Below are 27,917 nucleotides of genomic sequence, written 5' to 3' on the forward strand. Positions count from 1 at the left end.
TCCAAATTAATGCATCCATCAACAGGGATTTAATTATATTGTACATTATTGAATAAGCCTACACCATATTCAATAAGCCTCACATTCAGAATTATCACATCTGCGCTTTAGTTGATAAATTAATTTGTAAAGAGTTTTACTATTTTATTCGAACTTCACAAAGTACATAAATCATTCATTGATGATTACCTACAATAATCATCAATCATTTTCGCTGCTGCAAATTTATATTTGAGCCTTGTCTGACTATAACCAATCAGCATGCATTTCCTCTTAGAGCTGGACAAATCATCGCCGTCCACGAGGTTGAGATTGGGGGCGGAGACCATTCATTGTGATGAGCGTGTAGTACAAGCAATGAAATTCCTATAATTCCCGGAAAATATCAAGGTTTTCAGGTTAGCAACCAATCAGCAAGTGGAGAAGGTGGAGCTACTAATCCAGTATGCATGCCCCAAAGCCACACGTGATCCGGCTGTAGTTCCAAGTGGTCACATCAGAATCAGGAGGTAAGTAATGACGAATAACTATCACTTCTTACGAACATAAGTCGCTAAATTATCATTTCAGTCTAAATTGACATAGGATGTTCAGCTGTTTGCATACAGGCCAGTATCGTTTAATTGCAATACATGTATCTTACTGAATAAGACCAAGAACCCATGCGTGGTCTTAGCATAGACTGGCTAGCTGACGGCCAGCTAGCAAGCTAATTTAGGCTAGTTAGCGATTAAGATAACAAATTAATGTCATTGTTCCGTTTATTGTCATGTAACACTGTCAGTTGCACACTTTGCTCGTGTGTTCATTTTGCCGACATTTTGTGTAAGACAAGTTGGGCAAGCTAACGTTAGCTAACTTGGCTATATGGGAGGCATCGAACGTGGATAGCAAGCAATACCAGCCTCGAGTTAAAGCAAAGAAAATGGACAAATATTGCCTCTTTGTGAAAATGTCGGAACGTTATTGTAACAAACTATATTGTAGTTAACTAACGCTAGAAATCAGTAAAACATGTGGTGGTGATGATGATGATGATGCAGCAGTATGTGTCATGGTGTGAAACCAATTGAAATCTCGTACACAAGTGCCCTAATTATGTAGTTATGTCCTTTTTCGTGTGGTCATTGTAATCGCGTTTCCTGTGTTGGATATAGTTGGTTACATTAGCATACTCCCTTCAAAAGGGAGGTTATCAAGATGAGTACTATAACTAGCTACAGATAATATTCTTATATGTGAAATAATTTCCCTTAGGAGCTACATGAAGCCTGCTTGTAGGAATTGCTACATGTTTTATAGGAATACCTTGTTACCCCTGTTCTACCATGGAAACGGGTATTACTGGCAAAGCACTTAGAAGTCTGACCAGTTTTGCAAACCCACTTCCGCCACTGAATGAAACCAGAAAGTGCAACGGCTAGATAGAGGTCATACAGCGCCCTCTTGGAAATGTGGCTTTTACAGTTTGCTTATCGAACGGAATTGGTTAGCTTTGGGACACATCAGAAGACTTTGTATTGGTTGGTCTCCCTGAGTTGTGCATCGATCTGGTGGCTGGCGACAGAAAATAACCATATCTCAACATAGCCAGCTTCACAGCTTTTTTTTCTGCCACCAAGGCATATGTATAATTTCTAGGAACTCGACTTACCAGATGTAAAGTGAGATGTTAACCTCGCTATCAAATAAATGTCTGAATCCAACTTTTGTCTGAACTGCACCATATTCCTGCTGTGTGTGAAGTGCTTGGTCTAATTGCAGGAATATGGGGCACAATATTCGGAGAACAATTGGGATTCGGGCGCTTATTTGATAGCGAGGGACACATCACTTTATATCTGGTAAATCGAGTTCCTAGAGATTATACGTATGCCTTTATTGACAGGAAATGTTTTTTGGGGGTGAAACCGGCTATATTGTGGTAGGGTTATTTTCCGTCGCCACCCACCAGAAGGATGCAGAACTCAAGGAGTCCAACCAATAGACTCCCAATGTTTTCCAAAGCTAGAATTGGTGTGTCTTATTGAATGGTTCACACGTTTCTAGATAGCTATTGTGAGAAATGTAATTGGTATTCTAGGGATGAATATAAATAATTTATCTGAATGGGTGTAGGAAGTTGGACGTTCTGTTTAACCTTGTTAAATAATAACTTCTCAGTTCTCTGGTGGGTAATATTTAACACAGAGCTGTTACATTTTAAGATTACATTAAGAAGATAATTGCGTTTTAATTCCACTCTTGATGACAATTTAGTAACTAACGTTGAATGGCACAATAGACTGATATACATGCTTTAAAATATATTAGCTTTTATATAATCTTCTTACGTCTTGCATTATCTTTTTTGAGATGGTCAAGGCCCCGAAAGGCACATGGGGGGGGCTTTGGGTCCTTATCCTATCTGCTTTAACCCAGGGCACACCCCTACTCAGATCTCTACAGTATGACCTAGACAGGGCTTCATAGCACAGAGTTGGCTTTCCAGTATCAGCTGCTGCATGTTTCTTATCCATGAGGACACTCTGTGAAAGCACAGTTTGACATCTTGCACAAGATGTCTCCTACTTAGATGGTATACACTGAGAGAACCATATGACCTCAGCATTAGAAGACAGCACTGTTTTCCCCAAATACACAGTGAACTGGATGGAATGAATTCAGAGGACTGGCTGACAGATAATACTCCTTGCTGTGTTGCTTGAGCACTGATTGATTAGTCTACAGTCACCTCCCCCTCCTTGTATCTGCTCTGTCCCTCACAAGGACATGTGACCACTGAGGCATGATGTGAATGGGGGAAGGCTGTCCACTTGGCAGCACAACTAGGGTCTCCCCTCCTGTGTGTGTGGTTTTGTTTGCCTGCATGATGTCTTCAGCCTTTGTTGAGAAAGTTACATTTAGCACTACTCTCACATTTATCCTTCTGGCCCTCCCACCCCTCGACCACAAAACGCCTTGCATCTGTGCTAGGCTGTAGGCACCCTTCAAGCTCCTGTGTCCCCCAAAACAGATCGACTGTGGTTAGGGCTGGGCGATATATCGAATTAATTAGAAATTGTTTTTGCACGATATTCCAAATTCTTGTATTGCAAGAATCAAGGTTATTTTCTGTTTTTGTGAGTGTTTGTCCGCTTGTTCTCATGTTGTATTTTTGGGCGTCATTGTCCCAAAGGCGGGAAGGCAGGCAACAAGCTTAGGTCCAAAATAAGCCTATAGAAACACATTGGCCTTATTTTGGACAGATTTTTATGGTTTACACACACACACACACCAAGCCCCTTCCCCTGCCTCTCACGCCAAGAGATCACATCCTCCTCTCTGACAAGTGGTTTCAACTTGCTATTTGAGGTTTGGTTCAACAGAATGGGTCATATGGACACTAAAACACATTGAGATATTATTCTACTGTAATAGAGCAACTTGTCTAACAATACCCTTTATGTCTGAACTGCTCAAATTATGCTCAGAGCAGACACTACTAAAACGAGAGTATCGCTGATTCTGGAAAATCAATGCTCAGTTTGTCGCTCGCGGCATTAGGGTACCGCTAGCAGCATTTTAGCCAAAGACTGTTATACTAGCTGTCCAGTATGTGTTTTTATAAATATGCAATAAGCATAAAATACAATCATATAAGGAATTGGCAACTTGTTCTCATTCTGAGAAGTAAAGTACACTACATGACCAAAAGTCAAACATCTCATTCCAAAATCATAGGCATTCATATGGACTTGGTCTCCCATTTGCTGCTATAACAGCCTCCACTCTTCTGGGAAGGCTTTCCATTAGATGTTACAACATTGCTGTGGGGACTTGCTTCCATTCAGCCACCAGCATTAGTGAGGTCGGGCACTGATGTTGGGCGATTAGGTGTTAAATGGGATTGAGGTCAGGGCTCTGTGCAGGTCAGTCAAGTTCTTTCACTCCGATCTCGACAAAACATTTCTGTATGGACCTCGCTTTGTGCAAGGGGGCATTGTCATGCCGAAACAGGAAAAGGCCTTCCCCAAACTGTTGCCACAAGGTTGGAAGCACAGAATCATCTAGAATGTCATTGTATGCTGTAGCGTTAACATTTTCCTTCACTGGAACTAAGGGGTTTAGGCCGAACCATGAAAAACAGCCCCAGACCATTATTCCTCCTCCACCAAACTTTACAGTTGGCGCTATGCATTCGGGTAGGTTGTCTGTCGGACTGCCAGATGGTGAAGCATGACTCATCACTCCAGAGAACGTTTCCACTGCTCCAGAATCCAATGGCGGCGAGCTTTACACCGCTCCAGCTGATGCTTGCCATTGCGCATGGTGATCTTAGGCTTGTATGGGGCTGCTCGGCCATGGAAACCCATTTCATGAAGCTCCCGGCAAACTGTTGATGTGCAGATGTTGCTTCCAGAGGCAGTTTGCAACTCGGTAGTGAGTTGCAGCTGAGGACAGGCGATTTTATTGAGCTACATTCCTCAGCACTCTGCGTTTCTGTGAGCTTGTGTGGCCTACCAATTCGCAGCTGAGCCATTGTTGCTCCTAGACCTTTCCACTTCACAGTAACAGCACTTACAGTTGACCAGGGCAGAAATTTGATGAAAGGTGGCATCCTATGATGGTGCCACATTGAAAGTCACTGAGCTCTTCAGTAAGTCCATTCTACTGCCAATGTTTGTCTATAGATATTTCATGGCTGTGTGCTCGATTTTATTCACCTGTCAGCAACAGGTGTGGCTAAAATAGATGAATCCACAAATTTGAAGGGATGTCCACATACTTCTGTGTATATATGTCTAGGCTACTTGATTTCAACATCTGAACAAAGTGGACAGGCTAACATGCTTTTCAAACAGAGCGTGTGTTCATAACAATTCAACTGTTCAACTTCGTTGGCTAGCAAATAGATCCAAGTTGGCTAAACTTGAAATATAAAGATTAGCTGGCCAATCACTATCACGTGGGCTTGAGAGATTGTTGATGAGACCTGTGTTAATTGTCTGTAGCCTAATGCCTGCTACGAGAAGTTGGGCATTATTAGTGAATGTGCATTATGCATGGTTCTGGTTACATTTGTAACAAAGGGCATTTTCATAGACTTGAAAGGCTTGGGCAATATCACGGATCTGGCTAACTGTGTACCTTGCAAGTTAACTACAACCCGTTTGCCCCACCCCCAAAAGTCCTGTATCTTAACCCCTGACTTGGTCATCAAGAAGTTACATGCTTGGTGCTTTGGTGGTGAGCTTCCCTCTGGTCATCCCCTCTCTGTTGGCAGCCTGACTTGTTGCAGGGAAACACCCTAGTCACAGTTTACGAACAGACGCATGGCAGAGCCTTCTGTTACAGAACACACCAGCTGTCGCGTAGACACCGCCAGGCCCATCACCGGGCCTGAAGGTGTCCCTCTTGGGTAGTGAAAGCAAAGTGGTGACAGTGTTTCTTCTATGTATGAAAAGCCGTGAAGGGAAAGTTGAGATGAATTTCTCTTCAGGCACTGCGTGGTCATCACTAGTTAACACAGCCACAAATTCATAATTATGCCTAACACCGCCTATTTCTACAAATGTTTTTGTTTTCATACATTTTTACGATATAGCCATTTTTGACTTTGTGGCTGTGCAAACTAGTGACAACCACCCTGAGTGGCTGTTGCCTGGCTACCCGAACCCCTTGCTCCACGCTAGTGCCGATATATGATTAAATTGAATATTGTGATATCTGACGTTGATGGTATATGATGTTGCAAGACTATACTCCATTTAATATGTACAAATCCTAAACTGCAGTTTTATCAGCATGTTCAATTAATGAACTAAGCCTTATTTTTTAACCGCATGAAGATTATTTAATGAGAATGAGACTATTGTAAATAAGCACAAAATTGTACTAAACATTTAGTCATTAACGGCACCAAACGATTATATTGGGTATGGCGATATTGGGAGCAGCATATCAGAGTAGATGTCTCCCCAAATATCGCCCAACCCTATGTCCACCAACGCTTTCTTCTCTGCAATGAGTCAGGATTTGAGTACCTCCTCGACGATTTGTACATTTCGCACACGCGGGCTGTGTTCGCAGCTCCCCTGATTTGTCCCCTCGGGACACTCTTTAAGGGATATGGTTGTAGAGGTGACGTGTCCCTTGGAGGGGACAGCACCCTGGTTATCTGGACAGATGGGAGTTGGCTGGGGGGGAGGGGTCTATAGCTTTCACACCCACCTTCAAGGATTTTTGTCCAGCTGCTCCAGTGATTTATTTTTTTGATGTATTTTTTTTTTACTTGTATAATCGGGTGAATAATGTCGGCAGTCATGTCTACAGCGGGTGGTCCTGTAAAAACGGCGCACTGAACGATCGCCGTACCAACGCTAGATCCACATTCGGTGCAATGTGTGCGAGCCTTTAGAATGCCCATATGACCTGCAGAACAAGCTCAATAGAGATACTAAATGGAAGTTGTGGTGAGAACGGCAGTACTGGAGTATTAATACCATGTATGGACAGTAGTGCATTATGGTTATCTTGACCTAATAACCATTTTGCTTAGACTGTCTGGGCTAGTTACCACCATTACTGCTATGCCATGGGAAGTGCTAGCCTGTGGTGCTACTAATGCTAATACCACGTGGGGTTAAGCTATGTACATGGTATGTATAGTGTGCGATTGCATGCTGTACATGGTATGTATAGTGTGCGATTGCATGCTAGCGTGTAGACGCTGGCAATCTCCTGACAAAAAGACAGTTGGTAACTTTGGTTAGTGTGTTAATGGAATTTGGTTAGATCCCTCTATGTTATGACTTGATTTTAGATTAAATTATGGTCAGAAAACATATCAGTTGTATACTGCATATGGTAATGTGGACCTAATAGTACTCTTACATACTCGCTCTCTCTGTGCCCAGCCCCACTTATTTGGCTAATGGTATCAGAACATGCTGAGGGGTGAGAGTAAGGGGGGATTTCTAAGAGAAGACAACCCAATCCTGACTCAATCCTTTCCCCCTAGGCGCTAGCGAAGATCTGAGAGGATTGGATAGGTATAAGGGCTCAGACACAGCAATAGCGTTTCCTGGCCGAGAGTACTTAGAACCTCTGAACAGAATTTGCAAACGAGTGCGCACTGATTTTACATGTAGAATTGTTTGAAAAAAGCTGGCAGTCCACTGTGGGTGGTCCCTAAAACACGATTGGCGAAAGCTAGACCCACATTCGGTGCGACGTGCTAGCCTTAAACATTGTAATAACATTCTGATAATTAGGCAGAATATTTGCCATAATGCTTAAACACCTATGTAGTCCACTCCAATAGATGGGTGGTAGGGCAGGCTAAGGGTTGATTTGGGACTGTGTCGGAGTAACATCTGTCTGTGTGTACACAGTCTGTCCTAAATTATTTGTGTTGAGTAAATTGCCTGTGAATAATATGAAAGGTAAATATGTGTATTGTATGAACTCAGTGGGTGTTATATGGTGTGCTAGTGTAATCTCATTGGGACTAATCCCATTAGGGGAAAGGCTAAGGCTGCATATCCCTCAGGCACCCCTCTCGTCGCTATGGCAATGGGTGCCAGGGAGGCTCTGGGTAACGGCATGGTGACCATATGCCTGGAAACGGTCAGAGGGTGTGTGTGTTCTGTAGGCATGGTAAGGATAAAACGTTTAAAACCTTAGGAGTGAGCCTAGTAGTATTAATGGCCATTTTTGTTCCAGGAACTTTCAATTATAGTCCTTCTAAGACCAGGGTTGGGGGTTTGATTCCTGCATGGACCACCTATTCCGCAAGGCCGTTATGTTCTAATCGGATAAAAAGCTCTATGTAATTTGACCCAATGGCCACCTGCTCTGGAAGTATCCTTTTTCTCCAGCTCAACGATATGCTAACTTGCATTGTCACTCGCCCACATATTTCTGGTGTCTCATGTAGTCCAGTCTCTCTCTCGCACACATTCTTCCTCCCCTGTTTCCTTCCTTTTAAAAAAAATATAATTTATCCCCTTATTTACTCTTCATTAAATGGCTGCATTTTCTCCGCTGTCATTTTGCTTTCTCCATCACATCCCTCCATCTTTCATGCCCTACCCATAGCTTCCACTGTTTGAAATCAGCCTCTACTCTTACTCATTTTGATGTGAAAGGAATGGATGGGTGTAACTAAGCAATAATACTGTAACTCTGCTCCTCCTCCCTAGCCCTTGAGGTAAGGCGGCTAGCAATCTGAAACGGCTAAGGAAGGAATTCAGTAGGAATCAGTGTTTCCCCCATATTCATTACCGGTATGTCATTTTTTTAAATAATGTATATTTCTGCGAAGGCGTGCTTTTAAATGGATAATCTGTCAGGGGAATTCAACTCTTACCCTACAAGGTCTGAAGCCTGCTAGTTTTCTGTTCTACCTGATGATTAATTGCACCCACCTGATGTCCCAGGTCTAAATCAGTCCATGATGATAGGTGGGCAATGAAAAAATGCAGTGGAACTGACTTGGCGGTCCAGAGTTGAGTTTGAGGAGTCTAGGGGAACAGCTAGCATGGTATTGCGCTAACGCTAGTAGCAATGCAACCCCACTACCCTTGCCACCACTGCAGAAAAAATCCTAAGGGAAACATTGGGAGTCTGAATGTAGATGCAGACAGGAAGTGGCGATCTGTTAATTAGCCAAAGTAATTAGTAGGCTCGAGTCAGCAAGACCACCACTGTTATCTGTCATACTTATTATTAAAGCACTTATGGACAGCTGAGGCAACCGCTCACATTTTCTCCTAGTTTATGAATTGATCTCTCTCCTCCCCCTTAGACAATGGAGCTGAATGTGAGGTGTGTTGTGCTGCTGGCCGTGGCCCTGTGCTTCACGCTGCTACTGACCACAGTGGCCGCCCACCAGGAGGAGGAGGAGCCTATCATGGAGCTGGCGGAAGACATGGGCGTGGAGGACGAGCTGGAGGACCTGGGCCTTGGGGAGGAGCTTCTGGACGGGGAGGTGGAGCCAGAGGATGCAGACACACCACCGGGACCGCCTCCAGCCCCTAAAGTAAGTATCCTATTGACCTAGACCAGTGTGTATGAAGTTAGGGTTTTAGTGGTTAAAATCCCAGTAGTGGTTAGAAAGTGTGGCTCCTCTCTTTCCCTCCAGCATACCCAGATGTGACAGCCAAGGAGGAGAGGTTAGGCCTACATGGCTGCTCACTGTTCCTCTCAAGGATAAATGGATCATAATTTAGTTTACTGCTTGGATATACTCTGCATCGACTCAAAGGGAGTGCCTCACTTGTACACACATACATACCAACCGACCCATTTTCACTAGTCAAATGTCCATTGTGAATGGGCTGTAGAGCGAGTGAGGGTTTTGAGCTCATTTCAATGAATGAATGTGATTCACACAACACCACAAATAATAGTGAGATAAAGCCTGTGCTATGACTGCTTAGTGGCCTTATTTTCTCCACTAGTTAGTGTCTACTCTAAATTGTCATATTTCTACACAGGACATAAAATAAACTTTTTGGTCCACCTACCACTGTGGCAGGTAGATTTTTAAATCTACCTGCCACTCAGATTTTTTTGCCAGACAAAATAATCCATCCCCTGCTAAAGCTACACCAACAAAACACACCAAAAAACAGATGAGCATGCTTTGTAATGTTTTGAAAACAATAAACGTATTACTAGGGGGAATTAATGTGGTATATTGTTTAATTTAATTTTTTATGACCTGAGTCTTAAGCAAAATATCACAGATGAGACAAAATGTTCACCTGCCACTTTAAGGGTGGGAGGTTACTGTGGTAGTGCAACTCCAGTCATGTTTGTGCCTGTGAGATTGAGTCTGACTACTAGAAGTGTTGTCTTCTCTTCCCTAGCAGTTGAAACTCAAACATAGAAAAACAACCTAGCTTGTGAACAGAACAATGTAAATAGCCAAGAAACACAAGGACAAAGTCTCACTTCAGTAAACTTTAGTTTAAATTAAATTAGACTAACTTTTGTGCTTGTGCACAGAGCTTCTAAAAATGAATCTTCTACTCAGCTCTTCACATGCGCACAGCCCCCAGCCAGGTAGTGTTGCAGCGCAAGGTGGAATAGTCTATATTGTATTCGTAGTTCTTTGACTTTGTACAATTAAATTACCAGCTAACAAAATGGCAGAAATACTTACAAAACAACAGCTTCTGCAGAATTTATTTTACTATTAATTTGATCATACTTGACCATTTTTATTCACACATGCGAGTGAAAGGCTCACTGGAGCCCTGAACACCAGCCACCGTGGCTGGTGAAATAGACATCTTACCCGCCAATGCCAAAATCTACCTGCAGGTGGCGAGTGTTCATTTTAGACCCTGTTTCTACATAAAGGATATGGCTAACGCCAGAGTGATGAGACGTTTCCAGTGGTGAATATCTCTGACTAGCCTAACTTCAGTAGAGGTAGGGAGGCATTTAAAAGAAACTCTGAGGTGATACATTGACTAGCAATGTGACGTGAAGGTTTGCTATCTGACTGACCTATATCCTCCCATTGCTCTTGCATAGGACACACACACACGTGTCCTGGTTGGCACACTGGGCAGTGGAAGAACTGACCCCTCTGCTCTCCGCTCCTCTCTAGGTGACCTACAAAGCTCCCGAGCCCATGGGGGAACACTTCTTCGCCGAGTCCTTTGACAGGGGGACCCTAGACAGGTGAGAACTCAAACTTTAAACGCAGGCATTATTATATCCAGTCATTTGTAATGCAAATTACATCTACATCAAGGAAGATATATTCAAATATGCTGCCCCGAAATAACATGGGTGTTATAAACTGCATTTATCTTCTCTTCATATGCCATCCTGTGCTGTGTGTGTGCTCACCACACGACCAGCTGCCATTTTGACTTAAATACGAACGCAGCCCCAAGGTCATTTCCCCAGGGGCTGTCCCTATGGTTTCCAGGTGCTACCCTGTTTACTTGACTCAAGTCAATTTGCTTCTCCTGTTTCAGCTGGGTCCTGTCAAAGGCCAAGAAGGAGGACATTGATGAAGATATTGCCAAGTATGATGGTAGGCACTATGACAGTTTATGGCCCTGGTCAGAGAGGACCTAACTTTTTAGTCTAGCAGCCACTGGCAGGTAGATTCAAAAATCTACCAGCCACAAATTATTTTTTTTACTAGGCAAATTATTTTTCTAGGGAATTAATTACACAAAAAACAGCAGTTCTTTTTTGTGGATGAGCGTGCTATGTAATGTTTCTAAATCAGTAAATGTGTTACAAGTAAGATGTCATGTGGTATATTGCTCAATTTAATTTAATATGTTGTGAACTGAGTCTTTTTAACCGCGTCCCACATAGATTATGTTAGGACAGCACCTAAACAAGAAAAACCACACAGCCATATTCCAAGCAAGGAGAGGCGTCACAAAAACCAGAAATACAGCTAAAATTAATCACTAACCTTTGATCTTCATCAGATGGCACTCATAGGTCTTCATGTTACACAATACATGTATGTTTTGCTCGATAAAGTTGATATTTATATCCAAAAACCCCATTTTACATTGGCGTGTAATGTTCAGAAATGTTTTGCCTCCCAAAACTTCCGGTGAATGAGCACATAAATTTTGATAAAATATTAAACTGTTATTCAAAGAATTATAGATACACTTCTCCTTAATGCAACCGCTGTGTCAGATTTCAAAAAAACCTTTACAGCGAAAGCACACTTTGCAATAATCTGAGTACAGCGTTCAGACACGAAACCAAACCCGCCATTTTGTGCAGTCAACAAAACTCAGAAATAATATTATAAATATTCACTTACCTTTGATGATCATCAGAATGCACTCCCTGGCATCCCAGGTCCACAATAAATGTTTGTTTTGTTTGATAAAGTCCATCATTTATGTCCAAATACCTCCTTTTTGTTGCTGCGTTCAGTCCACTACTCCAAATGCAGGAAGCGCGCGCAAAATGTCATGACGAAAAGTAAAAAAAAAAGTTATATTTACATTCGTAGAAATATGTCAAACGATGTATAGCATCAATCTTTAGGACGTTTTTAACAAATCTTCAGTAATATTCCAACCGGACAATTCCAATGTCTTCAGAAAAGAAAAGGAACACAGCTAACTCTCACGTGAGCGTGCGCCTCTGAGCTCATGTCATTTTCTCACTCATCAACTTCCAGGCCCTCTTGTTCGCTCCATATTCACAGTAGAAGCATGAAGCAACGTTCTAAAGACTGTTGACATCTAGCGGAAGCCTTAGGAAGTGCAAAATGAACCCTAAGTCACTGTATACTGTATAGGCAATCACTTGAAAAACTACAAACCTCAGATTTCCACAATTCCTGGTTGGATTTTTCTCAGGTTTTTGCCTGCCATATGAGTTCTATTATACTACTCACAGACATTATTCAAACAGTTTTAGAAACTTCGGAGTGTTTTCTATCCAAATCTACTAATAATATGCATATCCTACCTTCTGAGCCTGAGTAGTAGGCAGTTTAATTTGGGCACGCCTTTCATCCGGACGTCAAAATACTGCCCCCTACCCTAGAGAAGTTAACCAGAACATCAGAGATGAAACATTTTCAGCTGCCCCTTTAACTTGTTATGGATAGGGGGCAGTATTTTCACGGCCGGATAAAAAACGTACCCGATTTAATCTGGTTATTAATCCTGCCCAGAAACTAGAATATGCATATAATTAGTAGCTTTGGATAGAAAACACTCAAGTTTCTAAAACTGTTTGAATGGTGTCTGTGAGTATAACAGAACTCAAATGGCAGGCCAAAACCTGAGAACATTCTGTACAGGAAGTACCCTGTCTGACCATTTCTTGGCCTTCTTTGTCATCTCTATCCAAAACAGAGGATCTCTGCTGTAACGTGACACTTTCTAAGGCTCTCAGAAGGCGCCAGAACGTTGAATGATGACTTTGCAGCCCCTGCCTGAGAAACAGTAGCGCATTTGGATAGTGGTCGATCTGAGAACAATGAGACGGGCGTGCACGTGAAGAGTCCATTTTGCATTTTCAGTCTTTGAACAAAAACAACGACTCCCGGTCGGAATATTATCGCTATTTTATGAGAAAAATCGCATAAAAATTGATTTTAAACAGCGTTTGACATGCTTCGAAGTACGGTAATGGAATATTTTGAATTCTTTTGTCACGATACGCGTCCGCGCGTTACCCTTCAGATAGTGTCTTGAACGCACGAACAAAACGCCGCTATTTGGATATTACTATGGATTATTTGGAACCAAACCAATATTTGTTATTGAAGTAGAAGTCCTGGGAGTGCATTCTGACGAAGAACAGCAAAGGTAATCAAACTTAGTGGGTGTCAAAATAGCTAGCCTGTGATGGCCGGGCTATCTACTCAGAATATTGCAAAATGTGCTTTCACCGAAAAGCTATTTTAAAATCGGACACCGCGATTGCATAAAGAAGTTCTGTATCTATAATTCTTAAAATAATTTGTTTTTTGTGAACGTTTATCGTGAGTAATTTAGTAAATTCACCGGAAGTGTTCGGTGGGAATGCTAGTTCTGAACGTCACATGCTAATGTAAAAAGCTGGTTTTTGGTATAAATATGAACTTGATTGAACAAAACATGCATGTATTGTATAACATAATGTCCTAGAAGTGTCATCTGATGAAGATCATCAAAGGTTAGTGCTGCATTTAGCTGTGGTTTTGTTTTTTGTGACATTATATGCTAGCTTGAAAAATGGGGGTGTGATTATTTCTGGCTGGGTACTCTCCTGACATAATCTAATGTTTTGCTTTCGTTGTAAAGCCTTTTTGAAATCGGACAGTGTGGTTAGATAAAGGAGAGTCTTGTCTTTAAAATGGTGTAAAATAGTCATATGTTTAAAAATTGAAGTTTTCGGATTTTTGAGGAGTTTGTATTTTGCGCCACGCCCTATCATTGGATATTGGAGCGGTGTTCCGCTAGCGGAACGTCTAGATGTAAGAGGTTTTAAGGTTACCGTGGTAATGGTGCCACTTGAGTCATCGGGTGTGCCTGTGAAAATCTGACTTGTGGAGGCCGACGTCTTCGCTAGCAGTGGAAGCAAACTTAAACATTGAAAAACAACTTGACTTGTGAACAGAACAATGTAAATATCCAAGAAACACAAGTATAATTCCTTATTGTATCAGTTAGACCAACTTTTAAGCCTGTGTAGATTGCTTCTAAAAAAACAAATATTTTAGCACGTCACTCATAGTGCAAACAGCCCCCCAGCCAGGTGGTATAGCTATAACATTAGGATTCACATTTTTTGGTGCACTACCAGATATGAAACAAAATGGCAGAAATACTTTGAAAACAGCTACTGCAGCATGTGCCCATACTTTACTTTTTACTATTTTTATATAAAATGCTCACACTGTAGAGCCCCAAGTGTGACCGCCCGCCAACATGGCTGGTCAATTAGATATTCTTACCCGCCAATGCTAAAATCTACCTGCATTTGGCGGGTGGTGGGTGTTAATTTTAGGCCAGGTCTCTGACACATTGTATTAAGTAGGGCACAACATTGTAAAATGATTTGCTAACGGAAAAAAATTGTGTTTGGTGCTTAATGAATGCAACCTAGGTTAGGCTCCATTCAGGCAGTTATCAAGTGAGTATATTCGCATATTTGACCTCCTCCTTGCAGGTAAATGGGAGGTGGAGGACATGAAAGACAGCAAGCTGCCCGGAGACAAAGGACTGGTCCTCAAGTCACGTGCTAAGCACCATGCCATCTCAGCCCAGCTCCTCAGACCCTTCATCTTCGACACCAAACCCCTCATCATCCAGTATGAGGTCAACTTCCAGCAGGGGATCGACTGTGGTGGTGCCTACGTCAAACTGCTCTCCCAGACCCCAGACCTTAACCTGGTAAGCCACACGTCTGCACCAAAGATTTTTATAACTAACCCAAGATAGACCACAGCCTTTCGTTTCGAATGGGAACAAATGAGTCATAGTGGGCAGAACAAGAAAGGAGGGGGGTGCCAAGGCACGTTATAGCATGTTTTCGTTAGGGAACACCTACTTTGCGAAGTGCATGTGCAATAACTCGATGCACCCTTGGACTCATTGTAAAAACCGATTTTGAATAATTATAATAATACATAAATATTATACTTTTGCAAATGATTAAATCTACAAAACTCAGTCCACTCCGTTCATAAAATATTCTAGTTTTGGAAACAGAAAACTGTGTTGAGATCAAATGTTTCATCAATGAGAATCTGCAGAAGATGGGCTAAAATCCATCTCGCTCCGTGATCTCCCACTGCCAGCCACTGGGCTTTTCTCACCACCATATTTGGTAGTTTGTGGAGACGCCATGCTGATGCTTCATATTTCTACATCCAGTGAAATATCTGGCTCATTATTCTATCTGTGCACCATGCAATCTAAGACACTCTCAGAAAACACAAAATAACCTCTCAAAAGTGCTCTGTTTATGTAGAAGACCCCTTAGCTTGGTCTTTGTTTCAAATGTACCAATGTAGACGGCCTGGAAATCCAGTAGCCAGTTACACATTCCATAATGCTCTAATACAGAGCCACAGTAAATGTATATTTGTCCTTCCCACCAGGATGAGTTTGTTGACAAGACTCCCTACACCATCATGTTCGGACCAGACAAGTGTGGCGAGGACTACAAGCTGCACTTCATTTTCCGCCACAAGAACCCCAAGACTGGCGAGTACGAGGAGAAGCACGCCAAGAAGCCTGACGCAGACCTGCGCACCTACTACACCGACAAGAAGACCCACCTTTACACACTGGGTAAGACATTTCAACATGTTCTCAGGCACCATTTAGGTATCCCTACTGTTTTAACTGGTGCGATGTCACATAATGATCACATAGAAATGTAGTGTGTAGAACACACGATCGTATGCCAGTTAGATTAGGGAATAGTGTTCGTTCTTGTGATATTTCTATTAGTTCCTCTAACCGTTTCTGTCTCTCTCCCGCCTCCTAGTGGTGAACCCAGACAACAGCTTTGAGGTGCTGGTAGACCAGACAGTGGTGAACAGTGGTAACCTGCTGACAGACATGACCCCACCCATCAATCCTGCCGCCGAGATCGAGGACCCCGATGACCACAAGCCAGAGGACTGGGACGAGAGGCCCAAGATCCAGGACCCTGACGCAGTCAAACCTGAGGACTGGTAAGTGTGTGTGTGTGTGTGTGTGTGTGTAAAAGGGAGAAAGAGGCTATTTCAACAGGTTAGCTTACATGTAAATTACACAGCATGTGCATGTTTCAAATGTAGTTGGATTGTTTTGACATGGGATAATAGGTGTGTGTCCTGTGGACAGTTTTTTTTTTTTTTTTAATGATTGTGCAAGGTGTGGGGGTGCTGTGTTAGTGTGTGTACCTTCTAACTCACCCCCCTGCCCCACAGGGATGAGGATGCACCAAAACAGATCCCAGATGAGGATGCAGTGAAGCCAGACGGCTGGCTGGATGATCAGCCAGAGTACACCAGTGACCCCGATGCAGTCAAACCTGAGGACTGGTAACTACCATACCGTTGCATTCAGCTCACCCCGCTATCTTGCTACACTCTCAAACTGCTGTCTCTCTCCCCTCTGCCATAGTACTCTCCATCTCTTCTGTCTTTCTCCTCTTTCTCTACCTTCATCTACCACTCTACTACCTCCCCTTCGTCTTCTCTCTCCCCTTCGTCTTCTCTCTCCCCTTCGTCTTCTCTCTCCCCTTCGTCTTCTCTCTCCCCTTCGTCTTCTCTCTCCCCTTCGTCTTCTCTCTCCCCTTCGTCTTCTCTCTCCCCTTCGTCTTCTCTCTCCCCTTCGTCTTCTCTCTCCCCTTCGTCTTCTCTCTCCCCTTCGTCTTCTCTCTCCCCTTCGTCTTCTCTCTCCCCTTCGTCTTCTCTCTCCCCTTCGTCTTCTCTCTCCCCTTCGTCTTCTCTCTCCCCTTCGTCTACCACCTCCCCTCCATCTTCTCTTCCCTCGTAGTGTATCCTCATCTGGGTCAGCCCACTTGTGTGTTGGAAGCTAATTGCTAGCCTTTGCGGCAGCTCCTCTTCTCTGTGAAGAGAGTGGGCTTCCTGGTGAGAGGAGCTAATTTCACAAGGCGTGCTTTGCCTCAGGACAGCCAGGCCTGGTTTTTGGGCTGCGACGAGCTCCTTTTTCGCTGCTTTGATGTCTCACTTCTGTGGCGGAAATTAAATTAGAGCCGGTAGAGAAGAGCTAGAGGAACGGGACACAGTGGAAAGAGGGAGGAGACCAATGTTGAGATACGGGCTAATGACCCCTTTTCGACGTCCTCTAAATGCGGTCTGTCTTTTCTTTCTCATGTTCTTTTCTTTCTCACACCCACAGTAACTTGCAACCATATACCATCATTTTGTACACTTTATGACTGCATCTGTGACATATTCGTAACTCTTTCTTCTTTTTCTCCAGGGATGAGGACATGGATGGCGAGTGGGAGGCCCCTCAGATCCCTAACGCCCTCTGTGAGACCGCCCCCGGCTGCGGTGCCTGGCAACGGCCCATGATTGACAACCCCAACTACAAGGGCAAGTGGAAGGCCCCAATGATCGACAATCCCAACTACCAGGTAACCCTTCACACCTCCCAGCATGTACCATATACCAAAGCATCAGCCTCTTTAGGAACATGTTTCACCCCAGTGAAGTGTGTAGCCTAAATAACATACACACAATAGTTGCACTTGCTCTTTCAGAATTTGCCAACTATTTGTACACTATATATACAAAAGTATGTGGACACCCCTTTAAATTAGTGGATATGGTCATTTCAGCTACACCCGTTGCTGACCGGTGTATAAAATCGAGCACACAGCCATGCAATCTCCAGTAGAATGGACTTACTGAAGAGCTCAGTGACTTTCAACGTGACACCGTCATAGGATGCCACCTTTCCAACAAGTCAGTTCATCAAATTTCTGCCCTTCTAGAGCTGCCCCGGTCAACTGTAAGTGCTGTTGTGAAGTGAAAACGTTTCAGAGCAACAGCGGCTCAGCTGCAAAGTGGTAGGCCGCACAAGCTCACAGAACAGGACTGCCGAGTGCTGTAGAGCGTCAATCTTCTGTCCTCGGTTTAAACACTCACTACTGAGTTCCAACTGCCAATGGAAGCAACGTCAGCACAGTAACTTTTCTTCGGGAGCGTCATGAAATGGGTTTTCATGGCCGAGCAGCCGCACACAAGCCTATGATCGCCATGCGCAATGCCAAGCGTTGGATGGAGTGGTGTAAAGCTCGCCGCCTTTGGACTCTGGAGCAGTGGAAACGCAATCTCTGGTGTTATGAATCACGCTTCACCATCTGGCAGTCCGACGGACAAATTTGGGTTTGGTGGATGCCAGGGGAACGCTACCATAGTGCAAACTAAAGTTTGGAGGAGGAATAATGGTCTGGGGCTGTTTTTCATTGTTCGGGCTATGCTCCTTATTTCTTATGAAGGGATATCTTAACACTACAGCATACAAATATGCGGTTCTGTGCTTTCAACAATGTGGCAACAGTTTGGGGAAGGCCCTTTCCTGTTTCAGCATTACAATGCCCCCTTGCACAAAGCGAGGTCCATACAGAAATGGTTTGTCGACATTGGTGTGAAAAAACTTGACTGGCCTGCACAGAGCCCTGGCCTCAACTCCATCAAACACCTTTGGATGAACTGGAACTCCTAATGCTCTTGTGGCTGAATGGAATCAAGTCCCTGTATCAATGTCCCAGCATCTAGTGGAAAGCCTTCCCAGAAGAGTGGAGGCTGTTGTGACAGCAAAGGGGGGATCAACTCCATGTTAATACCCATGATTTTCGAAAGTAGATGTTCGACGAGCGGGTGTCCGCATACTTTTGGTCATGTGGTGTATGTAGTGATGAGAGATTATTTATATTCTTATCTTGAGTAGTAACTTTATTTAATGTGTTCTTGTGTTTTTTTTAAAAAAAGTTATTTTTTTTATTTTTTTATTACTACTTAGCTCTCGTTGCAGATAAATCCCAATGTACTTAGAAATGGCTCCCATAACCCCAAAATAATTGTAACGCTCACAGTACAGTGTACTCTACTCTCAATGTACCTCCGCCTCTCCTCCCCCAGGGTGTGTGGAAGCCCAGGAAGATAGCCAATCCGGACTTCTTCGAGGACCTCCATCCCTTCAGGATGACCCCCTTCAACGCCGTGGGCCTGGAGCTATGGTCCATGTCCAGCGACATCTTCTTCGATAACTTCTTCATCACCAACGAGCGGCACACGGCCGAGCGCTGGGCCAATGACGGCTGGGGCTTGAAGAAAGCTGCTGAGGGAGCCGCTGAGGTGGGCACAACTGCACACACACACACACACATACGTACACAGACAGGCCCACACAGACACTCATATACTTGCACACCTACACTTGAATGCTTCATGTGGATCATGAAGCATACTTAATTTGGATCTCTGGTGAAACGTAACTATTGTTGCCAGCAAAGCGTGAAGATGGTGTACAAAGGACCCATGTAGAGGTATGTTGCGAGGTCGCATAATAGTTAGGACGGGTGAGTCCTCACGCCTCGTTGATAAAACAAAAAATATGCAGACATTTGATAAGGAAATATATGTAGTGTCATTACCTGGCTGGCCCACTCTCCTATTCTAACCATGGCACTTTCAACATCTCTTTTAGATTCCTGTTGCATCTAAGAAGTAGAGTACAGCAAGATCATACTTTTCCCAATGGACGTTTGTTTTGCAGCAAGTAGAACTACGGGACCTATCCTTGTAGCCAGGGACTTCTCTGAAACCCCTCCATGGAGCTATGCAAATATTTGCTGCGTTGCATGAGGTCTCTAGCCTCTGGGGTTAGCAATAGAGTAAATCCAGACTAAACTAGAGATGACGTGTTGTCCAACCACAGACCTAGGGTCAGGGGCCGTCTGTATGAACTGTCGTCTCAGAATAGGAGCGCTGATCACGTATTTGCGTCCATGTAATCTTATTCATTATGATCTAAAAGGCTAAACTGATTAGAGGTCGACCGATTATGATTTTACAACGCCGATACCGATTATTGGAGGACCAAAAACCGCCTATACCGATTAATCGGCAGATTTATTTTTTATTTGTAATAATGACAATTACAACAATGCTGAATGAACAATTATTTTAACTTGATATAATACATCAATAAAATCAATTTGGCCTCAAATAAATAATGAAACATGTTCAATTTGGTTTAAATAATGCAAAAACAAAGTGTTGGAGAAGAAAGTAAAAGTGCAATATGTGCCATGTAAGAAAGCTATCGTTTAAGTTCCTTGCTCAGAACATGAGAACGTATGAAAGCTGGTGGTTCTTTTTAACATGAGTCTTCAATATTCCCAGGTAAGAAGTTTTTGGTTGTAGTTATTATAGGAATTATAGGACTATTTCTCTCTATACGATTTGTATTTCATATACCTTTGACTATTGGATGTTCTTATAGGCACTTTAGTATTGCCAGTGTAACAGTATAGCTTCCGTCCCTCTCCTCGCTCCTACCTGGGCTCGAACCAGGAACACATTGACAACTGCCACCCTCGAAGCAGCGTTACCCATGCAGAGCAAGGGGAACAACTACTCCAAGTCTCAGAGCGAGTGACGTTTGAAACGCTATTAGCGTGCACCCCGCTAACTAGCTAGCCATTTCACATCGGTTACACCAGCCGAATCTTGGGAGCTGATAGGCTTGAAGTCATAAACGGCACAATGCTTGAAGCACAGCGAAGAGCTGCTGGAAAAACGCACAAAGTGCTGTTTGAATGAATGCTTACGAGCCTGCTGCTGCCTACCACCGCTCAGTCAGACTGCTCTATCAAATCATAGACTTAATTATAATATAATAAACACACAGAAATACGAGCCTTAGGTCATTAATATGGTCGAATCCAGAAACTATCATCTCGAAAACAAAACGTTTATTCTTTCAGTGAAATACGGAACCGTTCCGTATTTTATCTAACGGGTGGCATCCATAAGTCTAAATATTCCTGTTACATTGCACAACCTTCAATGTTATGTCATAATTACGTAAAATTCTGGCAAATTAGTTCGCAACGAGCCAGGCGGTCCAAACTGTTGCATATATCCTGACTCTGCGTGCAATGAACGCAAGAGAAATGACACAATTTCACCTGGTAAATATTGCCTGCTAACCTGGATTTATTTTAGCTAAATATGCAGGTTTAAAAATATATACTTCTGTGTATTGATTTTAAGAAACGGCATTGATGTTTATGGTTAGGTACAGTCGTGCAACGATTGTGCTTTTTTCGCAAATGCGCTTTTGTTAAATCATCCCCCATTTGGCGAAGAAATAGTCTTCACAGTTCGCAACGAGCCAGGCGGCCCAAACTGCTGCATATACCCTGACTCTGTTGCAAGAGAAGTGACACATTTTCTCTAGTTAAAAGAAATTCATGTTAGCAGGCAATATTAACTAAATATGCAGGTTTAAAAATATATACTTGTGTATTGATTTTAAGAAAGGCATTGATGTTTATGGTTGGAGCAACGTGTACCTAAGCGATTATATGCAACGCAGGACAGGCTAGATAACTACACATGGTTGATATTACTAGTTTATCTAGTGATTATGATTGATTGATTGTTTTTTATAAGATAAGTTTAATTCTAGCTAGCAACTTACCTTGGCTTCTTACTGCATTCGTGTAACAGGCAGGCTCCTTGTGGAGTGCATGTAAAGCAGGTGGTTAGAGCGTTGGGCTAGTTAACCGTAAGGTTGCAAGATTGAATCCCCAAGCTGACAAGGTAAAAATCTGTCGTTCTGCCCCTGAACAAGGCAGTTAACCCACCGTTCCTAGGCCGTCATTGAAAATAAGAATGTGTTCTTAACTGACTTGCCTAGTTAAATAAAGGCGTCCAAAAATACCGATTTCCGATTGTTATGAAAACTTGATATCGGCCCTAATTAATCGGCCATTCCGATTAATCGGTCGACCTCTAAAACTGATCCTAGATCAGCACTCCTATGCTGAGATGGATCACCCTAGCCCCAATCCTCTGTAAACATTAGATGATATCAGAGAGCATATCAGTGGTTAGTGGTGACTTCTCTGCCTGTGTGTTCTCATGGGTACACCAGAATAGATACTCTCCCCACGCCCTTCAGAGGAACGCTACTGTTTAGCGTGACTATCTGTTCCGTGTGACGTGTAAAAATCCTGTCCTGCTCCGCCCATAAGTGGAAACAGACATACACGTGGTGTTCTAGGGAGAGAGAGACCAAGCTGAGCAATAACAGTGGAATAAATCCAGCTACTCCTCTGTATGATGAGTTGGATTTAGTTGAAAAGCTTCCTGAGCTAGCCTAGCATGACTCTTACCCGGTCCCTTTCATGAGCTAGCCTAGCATGACTCTTACCCGGTCCCTTTCTTGAGCTAGCCTAGCATGACTCTTACCCGGTCCCTTTCTTGAGCTAGCCTAGCATGACTCTTACCCGGTCCCTTTCATGAGCTAGCCTAGCATGACTCTTACCCGGTCCCTTTCTTGAGATGGCCGAGCCTGACTATGTTACCCAGAGGAAGAGTGTAGCCTGACGTGGCTGGTGCATTCTTGCACCGCTGGAGTACACTGTTCCATAGAGCCAAACGTACAGCTGGGGCTGTGGACTATTAAGAAGCAGTGGCCCTGCTTCTCTCACACGCACCTTCCACTGAGGTCGTCATTAGGTGGTCTCGCTCCATTGCAGTTGAGGCAAAATAAGCTTGTGTGCAGTAGAGTTGTGAGTCCAGTTGGGATGATGTTGGCTCGTACCCAAGGATTAGCTGTTAGTTTGGTTGCCTCTCGTCCAAATCCCTGCAGCCCCGGACCTATGCTGCCTTTTATTCCTAAAGATGAATTCCTGGGATGCCTGGCATGTTGGGCTTAATGGCCCTCTCTCTACACATCTAGGCCTCTCGGTCTCCTCTCTCGGTCTCCGCTCTCTCTTAGCGCTCTCTCTCTCAGCTCTCATGTTTATTTCCCCTCGTTCTCTACTTGGTGCTCTTGCTCTGTTGCTGTCTAGATTCTCTCTCTCTCCCTTGTGCACACACTCACTCTTTCTTGTTGTTCTTAGTCTCGCACACACTCTCTTTGTCAGAGCAGCACACACACGGCTGTACTAGCTACATACCCCACAGTGAACCGTGGGGCCCTCTGAGCATTCCACTGCTTTCACAGACTCATTGTTTGCTCTATGGATCATTTGGTTTTACACTGGTAGCCATGCTGGGCCAGTTGGCTGCCACTGTTAATATGGAACAGCTCGTCTCAGGTCTGCTATTGTAGTATGGATGGAGTTAGATGCACACCCTCCCGTGATCTGTCATTGTTCCGAAATGGTCTCCCGTAGTATGCAAGACTTAGGTTAGGACTAATGAATGATCAAACTAAGGGGTTCTTTTGACTGAGATTGAACAAATGCAAGAGGGTCTTTTTGTTTTATCAAGTGCACAAGTATGTTGCACAAGTATGCACTGTGAAACAGGAATCCCCCAGCCCTTATGAAGACTTTCAGGAAGTGAGTGAGATGTGTAAAGAAACCCTCAAAAAAAAATCATAACACAATACACATTTAGGGTCCATATGAAAGATACAGGAGTGAAGTTTTTTTTATTTGTGGTCGACTTAGTATAGACCTGTTCCGACCATTTCCTTATGCCCCATACCCAACACTTTGTTATACCAGCCATGCTGTGGCAAACTTGTTACAAAACTATTTTCAACGGCACCCCCAATAGTGCATATGTAATCCATACCCTGCTTGTAATTTTGATGTTGGTTGTGGTCGATGGTTGATGTTGGTTGTGGTCGATGGTTCCCAGATCTTGACCATTCCGTGACTGTTCTCCCATCTCCTCTAGCCCGGGCTGGTAAACCAGATGATGACTGCAGCAGACGAGCGTCCCTGGTTGTGGGTGGTCTATGTGCTGACTGTGGCCGTGCCCCTCATCCTCATCGTTGTCTTCTTCTGCACCGGAAAGGTGAGGGACCACAGACCATCTAAGGTTTCATCTCAATAGTGTCTAATTTATTATTAAAATTACTCCCACACACATTTACCTCTGCATGGTTATTTGTCGACAGTTCGTTCAAGTCTGGACTTTTCTTCCCCCCCCAAGACTTTCAGTAAATGTCGGTGGGAGTAAAATCCTTAATGGGTGACTAAGTGATGTCATCAGAGACAATGTTTTGATCTGTGTTGATGTGTGTCTTTTCTCTCTCTCTCCAACAGAAGGCGGCGGCTCCAGCTGCAGCTGACTACAAGAAGACAGACGAGCCCCAGCCAGACGTGAAGGAGGAGGAAGAGAAGGCTGAGGAGGACCAAGTCAAGGAGGAGAAGAGCCAGCCAGGTTAGGACTCATTGGCTCGGTCCCCCTCTCTGTCTGTACTGTAGCTTCACAAATGTATGTCAAGACGGTGTGTCATTTTACTTGACAATGCGTGCTGTCTTGCATCACCTGGGGGTATTTCACAATGGTCTCAGTAAAAGCTAACTCTGTGTTGGTTGGTTTCCATAGCAGCAGCGGAGAAGAAGAGTGATGCAGAGGACAGCCCTGCAGAGAAGGAAGAAGAGGAGGAGGAGGAGGAGGAGGAAGAAGAGGAAGAAGAGGAGGCAGCAGTAAATGAGGAAGAGGAAGAGGAGGCGGCAACTGATCAGGTATGGGACAGTAAGTTAAGTCTTGGTTAGCATGATGTGGTTTGTTGTGACGACAAATCAGAGCTTGCCACTTATGTAGAAAGACCATTGTGAAGCACTGTTGACAACTTCTGATGTAAAAGGGGCTTTAGAAATAATTCTGTTCATTTAATCGTTCAGAATAGAAATAATGTTGGCTTGTTTGACCCAAAGCTCCCTCTCATTCCCGCTCTCTCCAGAAACAACAACAACAAGATGATGTCCTCAGGAGGTCCCCTAGAAACACAAAAGGGAGAAAGGACTGAAGTGGCTGCCACAACCCTGGATCTTCTGATTTAAACCAACTGGCCTGACCCCCCCTCCCCCTCCCCCCGGCTCCCTTTATTCCCCACCGCCCCCGGCTGTCTTCTCCACACCTCCCCCCTCCCAGGACGATGAAGCGATCTCTCTCTCGTCAGGATCAACAGAAAACAATCATGACTGCCTCCAATATGGAAGTGTGGATTCCAGTATGGTGAAGATGAAGACTGAGTTGTTGGTGTAGAAAGGGGCTTTTTCGAACAGCGAAGAAAGAATAAATCGATTTCCCATACCATTCTGTAACAGTGCAGCAGACACTAACCTAGGGACCCCACCTTGTCTTCTCTTCTCCTCCCACCTCCAACACCCTATGCTTCTGCTAATCAGCCCCCCATCTATCCATCCATCCCGCAGATCTAGACAGTATTTATCAACCGGTGAATCTGGGCAACACTACAGCTCGTAGGTTTTAGCCATTTTCCCCCTCAATGTCTTCTTGCTTGGTCCAGTTTAACAGTCCCATGTGTTTTGTATGTGTCAGAGGAGTAGATAGACTTAACATGAACATTTCTGTTGAGGGTCGACAAAAAAAAAAACATGCAATTTGGATGTCTTGCCTGCTTTTAACACTGCAGTTGTGGTTTTGGGGGGTTTCAAGATACTAATGTTCCCATGATAAACAGGTCTCCTCGACATTTCATTCCATGTGGCTTCCACCACGGTTTTTTAAGTGTGTTTTAGTTGTAGAATACCTCGCTGAAGTTGTTCCTAATAGAGTGAAGCTGGGAGTAAGGGGGATCCATTGTACATGCTTAGTTCCCCGCAAAACCTTGGGGCGGGCAAAGTTTGAAGCAGAGAGAGAGCTTAGTAAACAGGCTTCAGTAGATTAGATTCTGTGCTGCTTTACACAGCCCTAGAGAGCAAGGTTTGGCGAACGTTTTTCTTCTGTGAATGTACTGTGACGTTTCTTTTAATACTTTGTACATGGCTTTTTTTCCTTTTTCATAATTTTTTCTCCCCCCTTTGGTTTTGATCTATAATGTAGGGATATATTGTAAGTGTACATTAACAAATATTTGTGAGGGAGGGAGTGTGAGGCTGGTGCTCGGAGGGGTGACTGTTGGTTGCCGGCAGGCTTCGCGGAGATGCCAAGGTTTTCATACTGATGTCCTTGCTCCTGCTGACTCATCAAGAGAAGATGGAGAGAAAAAATCCTGGCTCAGCTTGTGCATCCTCCTCCCTCATTGGTGGGATAATTCAGTCTCCCGCCTGGCTATTGGTAGCTGAGTAAGTAAGCACATCCTGTGACTGCATTTCCTAAGTCAAAAACAGCAGCAGCAGAATTTAACACAGATCTTTAAGACTTTCTCTTATGTTTCTCATGACAGTCTGAGTCTTACAAGAGTCATAAAGAATACTCTCAGGGTGTCAGACAAGCTTTCCCCCTCACCACTTTCTCACTGAATGATTCAATGATATCTTTTCCTTTTAAACTTAATCTCATACGACATGAAAAAGGAACTAAAGAGAAAAGATAGGTATCAGCTACCGAGCGGTTCCAATCTGTGGCCTACAGTATTTTACCTTCCTTGTTTCTTACTCCCATTCTTGTGAACCTGTCCACGCTGTTTTCAGAACATCCTAAAAAGCAGTGGAAGTCAAAAGCCATTAGAGGTTTGTCTCATATATAAAAAAGAAAGAGTTGGCACTTTTCAAGGTAACTGAGGCTCCCACAGAAACACATACCAGGTCATTTGCTGTCGCTGTCTGCATGGAATCCCGGTCAAGTTTTGTGGTCTCAGATTCCTTAGTGGTGAAAGTCGGTCAGTAGTGTTTGGAATCCCACAATTCTTATTCTCCGGTGTCTGATTGAGCGAGGTGAATGGGTATTGGTTCCCCTGACAAACTAAGCTGCATGTGATTGGGTGATGAGGATCCACAGCAGCTGTTGGTTGATTGGGCATTCACCTACTACAGTACATTTTGGAGGGCAGGGAGGAAAAGGTAGAACTTACGATGTTACTCACAAAACATAAATATTTCATTAAGAGATTGGAGGTTGGCGGTGTGTTTTTCCTGTATTGGTCTCATGGTTTTGTGTGGCGGGGGGTCGTCACCCCTGAAATTTAGTTGGCATGTACAGCTTCCGCCTTGAGGAAATAGACCTCCATTTCTCATTGTTTTCTTTTTTCTTATTGTGAAATGACCTGTGTCATGGGGTATATGCGATGTAGTTACTTCCCACTGCAACCTGATTAGTAATGTCTCTTTATGGTACTATTGCTGCAGGGTTTGTGTGGTTTTGGTTTGAGGCTTAGATAAAATATGAGGTGGGAGACCAAGGCACCTAGTTGGCATTTTCAAGAAAATGAAAAGGTCAGAGAACTACCCTTTTATGAATATTCCTAAAGACATGCATCTCTCCTTTACGCTCTTTGTGGCTATCTTTTCATTTGAGTCTACAATGTTTTCATTATTTTCCCTTTATTTGGTTCTACCTAAAGCTGCCTAGATAAGACTCCAAGACTGAACAGTGCACTGTAATGTACCTTACATATCTCTCAGCTTTCCTGTGTGACAACTCTCTCTGATGGGTCACCGAAATGAATGGGTTTAACCTAACTTAGTCCTGTACACTAGAGAGAGAAACTATAAAGAGTTACCTTTGGTTATCACGGTTGAGATTTAATGTCACATCATGGGTAATGTTGAATAATTGATCAGTGGTGGCTTTAAATACTGTGATCACGAATAGCCATCATGTGAATATGGGTCACAGACTGCTCCTCTGACCCATGTCTGTTATAAATGCAGTCATCTATGAATGGGGATGCCATTTTGTTTTGATGAATAAAAAGGCCTACTAGAAACTGACTGGGAGCCCGAGTGTTTCATTGCTGCCTGTCACTTGGTGTTAATCGGCATTCCACCAAGCAGATATTATGCCCAGGCTGTTTGAT

The 27,917-nt window shown here is 43.6% G+C and overlaps 1 protein-coding gene across 3 annotated transcripts; it reads left to right on the plus strand.

Moving 5' to 3' along the window:
* Positions 1-411: 411 nt before the first annotated feature.
* LOC115171058 (calnexin) lies at positions 412-27,831 on the plus strand. 3 transcript variants are annotated; one of them, XM_029727543.1, is made up of 15 exons: positions 462-509; positions 8,187-8,270; positions 8,792-9,025; positions 10,607-10,680; positions 10,983-11,041; positions 14,656-14,879; positions 15,590-15,782; positions 15,982-16,171; positions 16,409-16,522; positions 17,430-17,586; positions 19,097-19,312; positions 23,882-24,001; positions 24,253-24,370; positions 24,539-24,678; positions 24,897-27,831. In XM_029727543.1, the coding sequence occupies exons 3-15, from the start codon at positions 8,795-8,797 to the stop codon at positions 24,960-24,962; spliced, it is 1,902 nt and encodes a 633-aa protein (XP_029583403.1). In that variant the 5' UTR covers positions 462-509; positions 8,187-8,270; positions 8,792-8,794; the 3' UTR covers positions 24,963-27,831. The 3 variants fall into 3 exon arrangements, with proteins under 3 accessions (XP_029583393.1, XP_029583412.1, XP_029583403.1); XM_029727533.1 differs by lacking the exon at positions 8,187-8,270 and having other exon boundaries at positions 412-509; XM_029727552.1 differs by lacking the exon at positions 8,187-8,270 and having other exon boundaries at positions 412-509; positions 24,542-24,678.
* The last annotated feature ends 86 nt before the right edge of the window (positions 27,832-27,917 follow it).

Source organism: Salmo trutta, chromosome 3, assembly GCF_901001165.1.
Source record: "Salmo trutta chromosome 3, fSalTru1.1, whole genome shotgun sequence".
NCBI lineage: Eukaryota > Metazoa > Chordata > Actinopteri > Salmoniformes > Salmonidae > Salmo > Salmo trutta.

What these genes read in the sequence shown, in the direction of transcription:
- LOC115171058 (XM_029727533.1), top strand. Translation starts at nt 8,795, where the DNA reads ATGGAGCTGAATGTGAGGTGTGTTGTGCTGCTGGCCGTGGCCCTGTGC. An exon ending in GACCGCCTCCAGCCCCTAAA is followed by an intron (nt 9,026 to 10,606) that starts GTAAGTATCCTA and finishes GCTCCTCTCTAG; the next exon opens with GTGACCTACAAAGCTCCCGA. An exon ending in CTGCTGAGGGAGCCGCTGAG is followed by an intron (nt 19,313 to 23,881) that starts GTGGGCACAACT and finishes CATCTCCTCTAG; the next exon opens with CCCGGGCTGGTAAACCAGAT.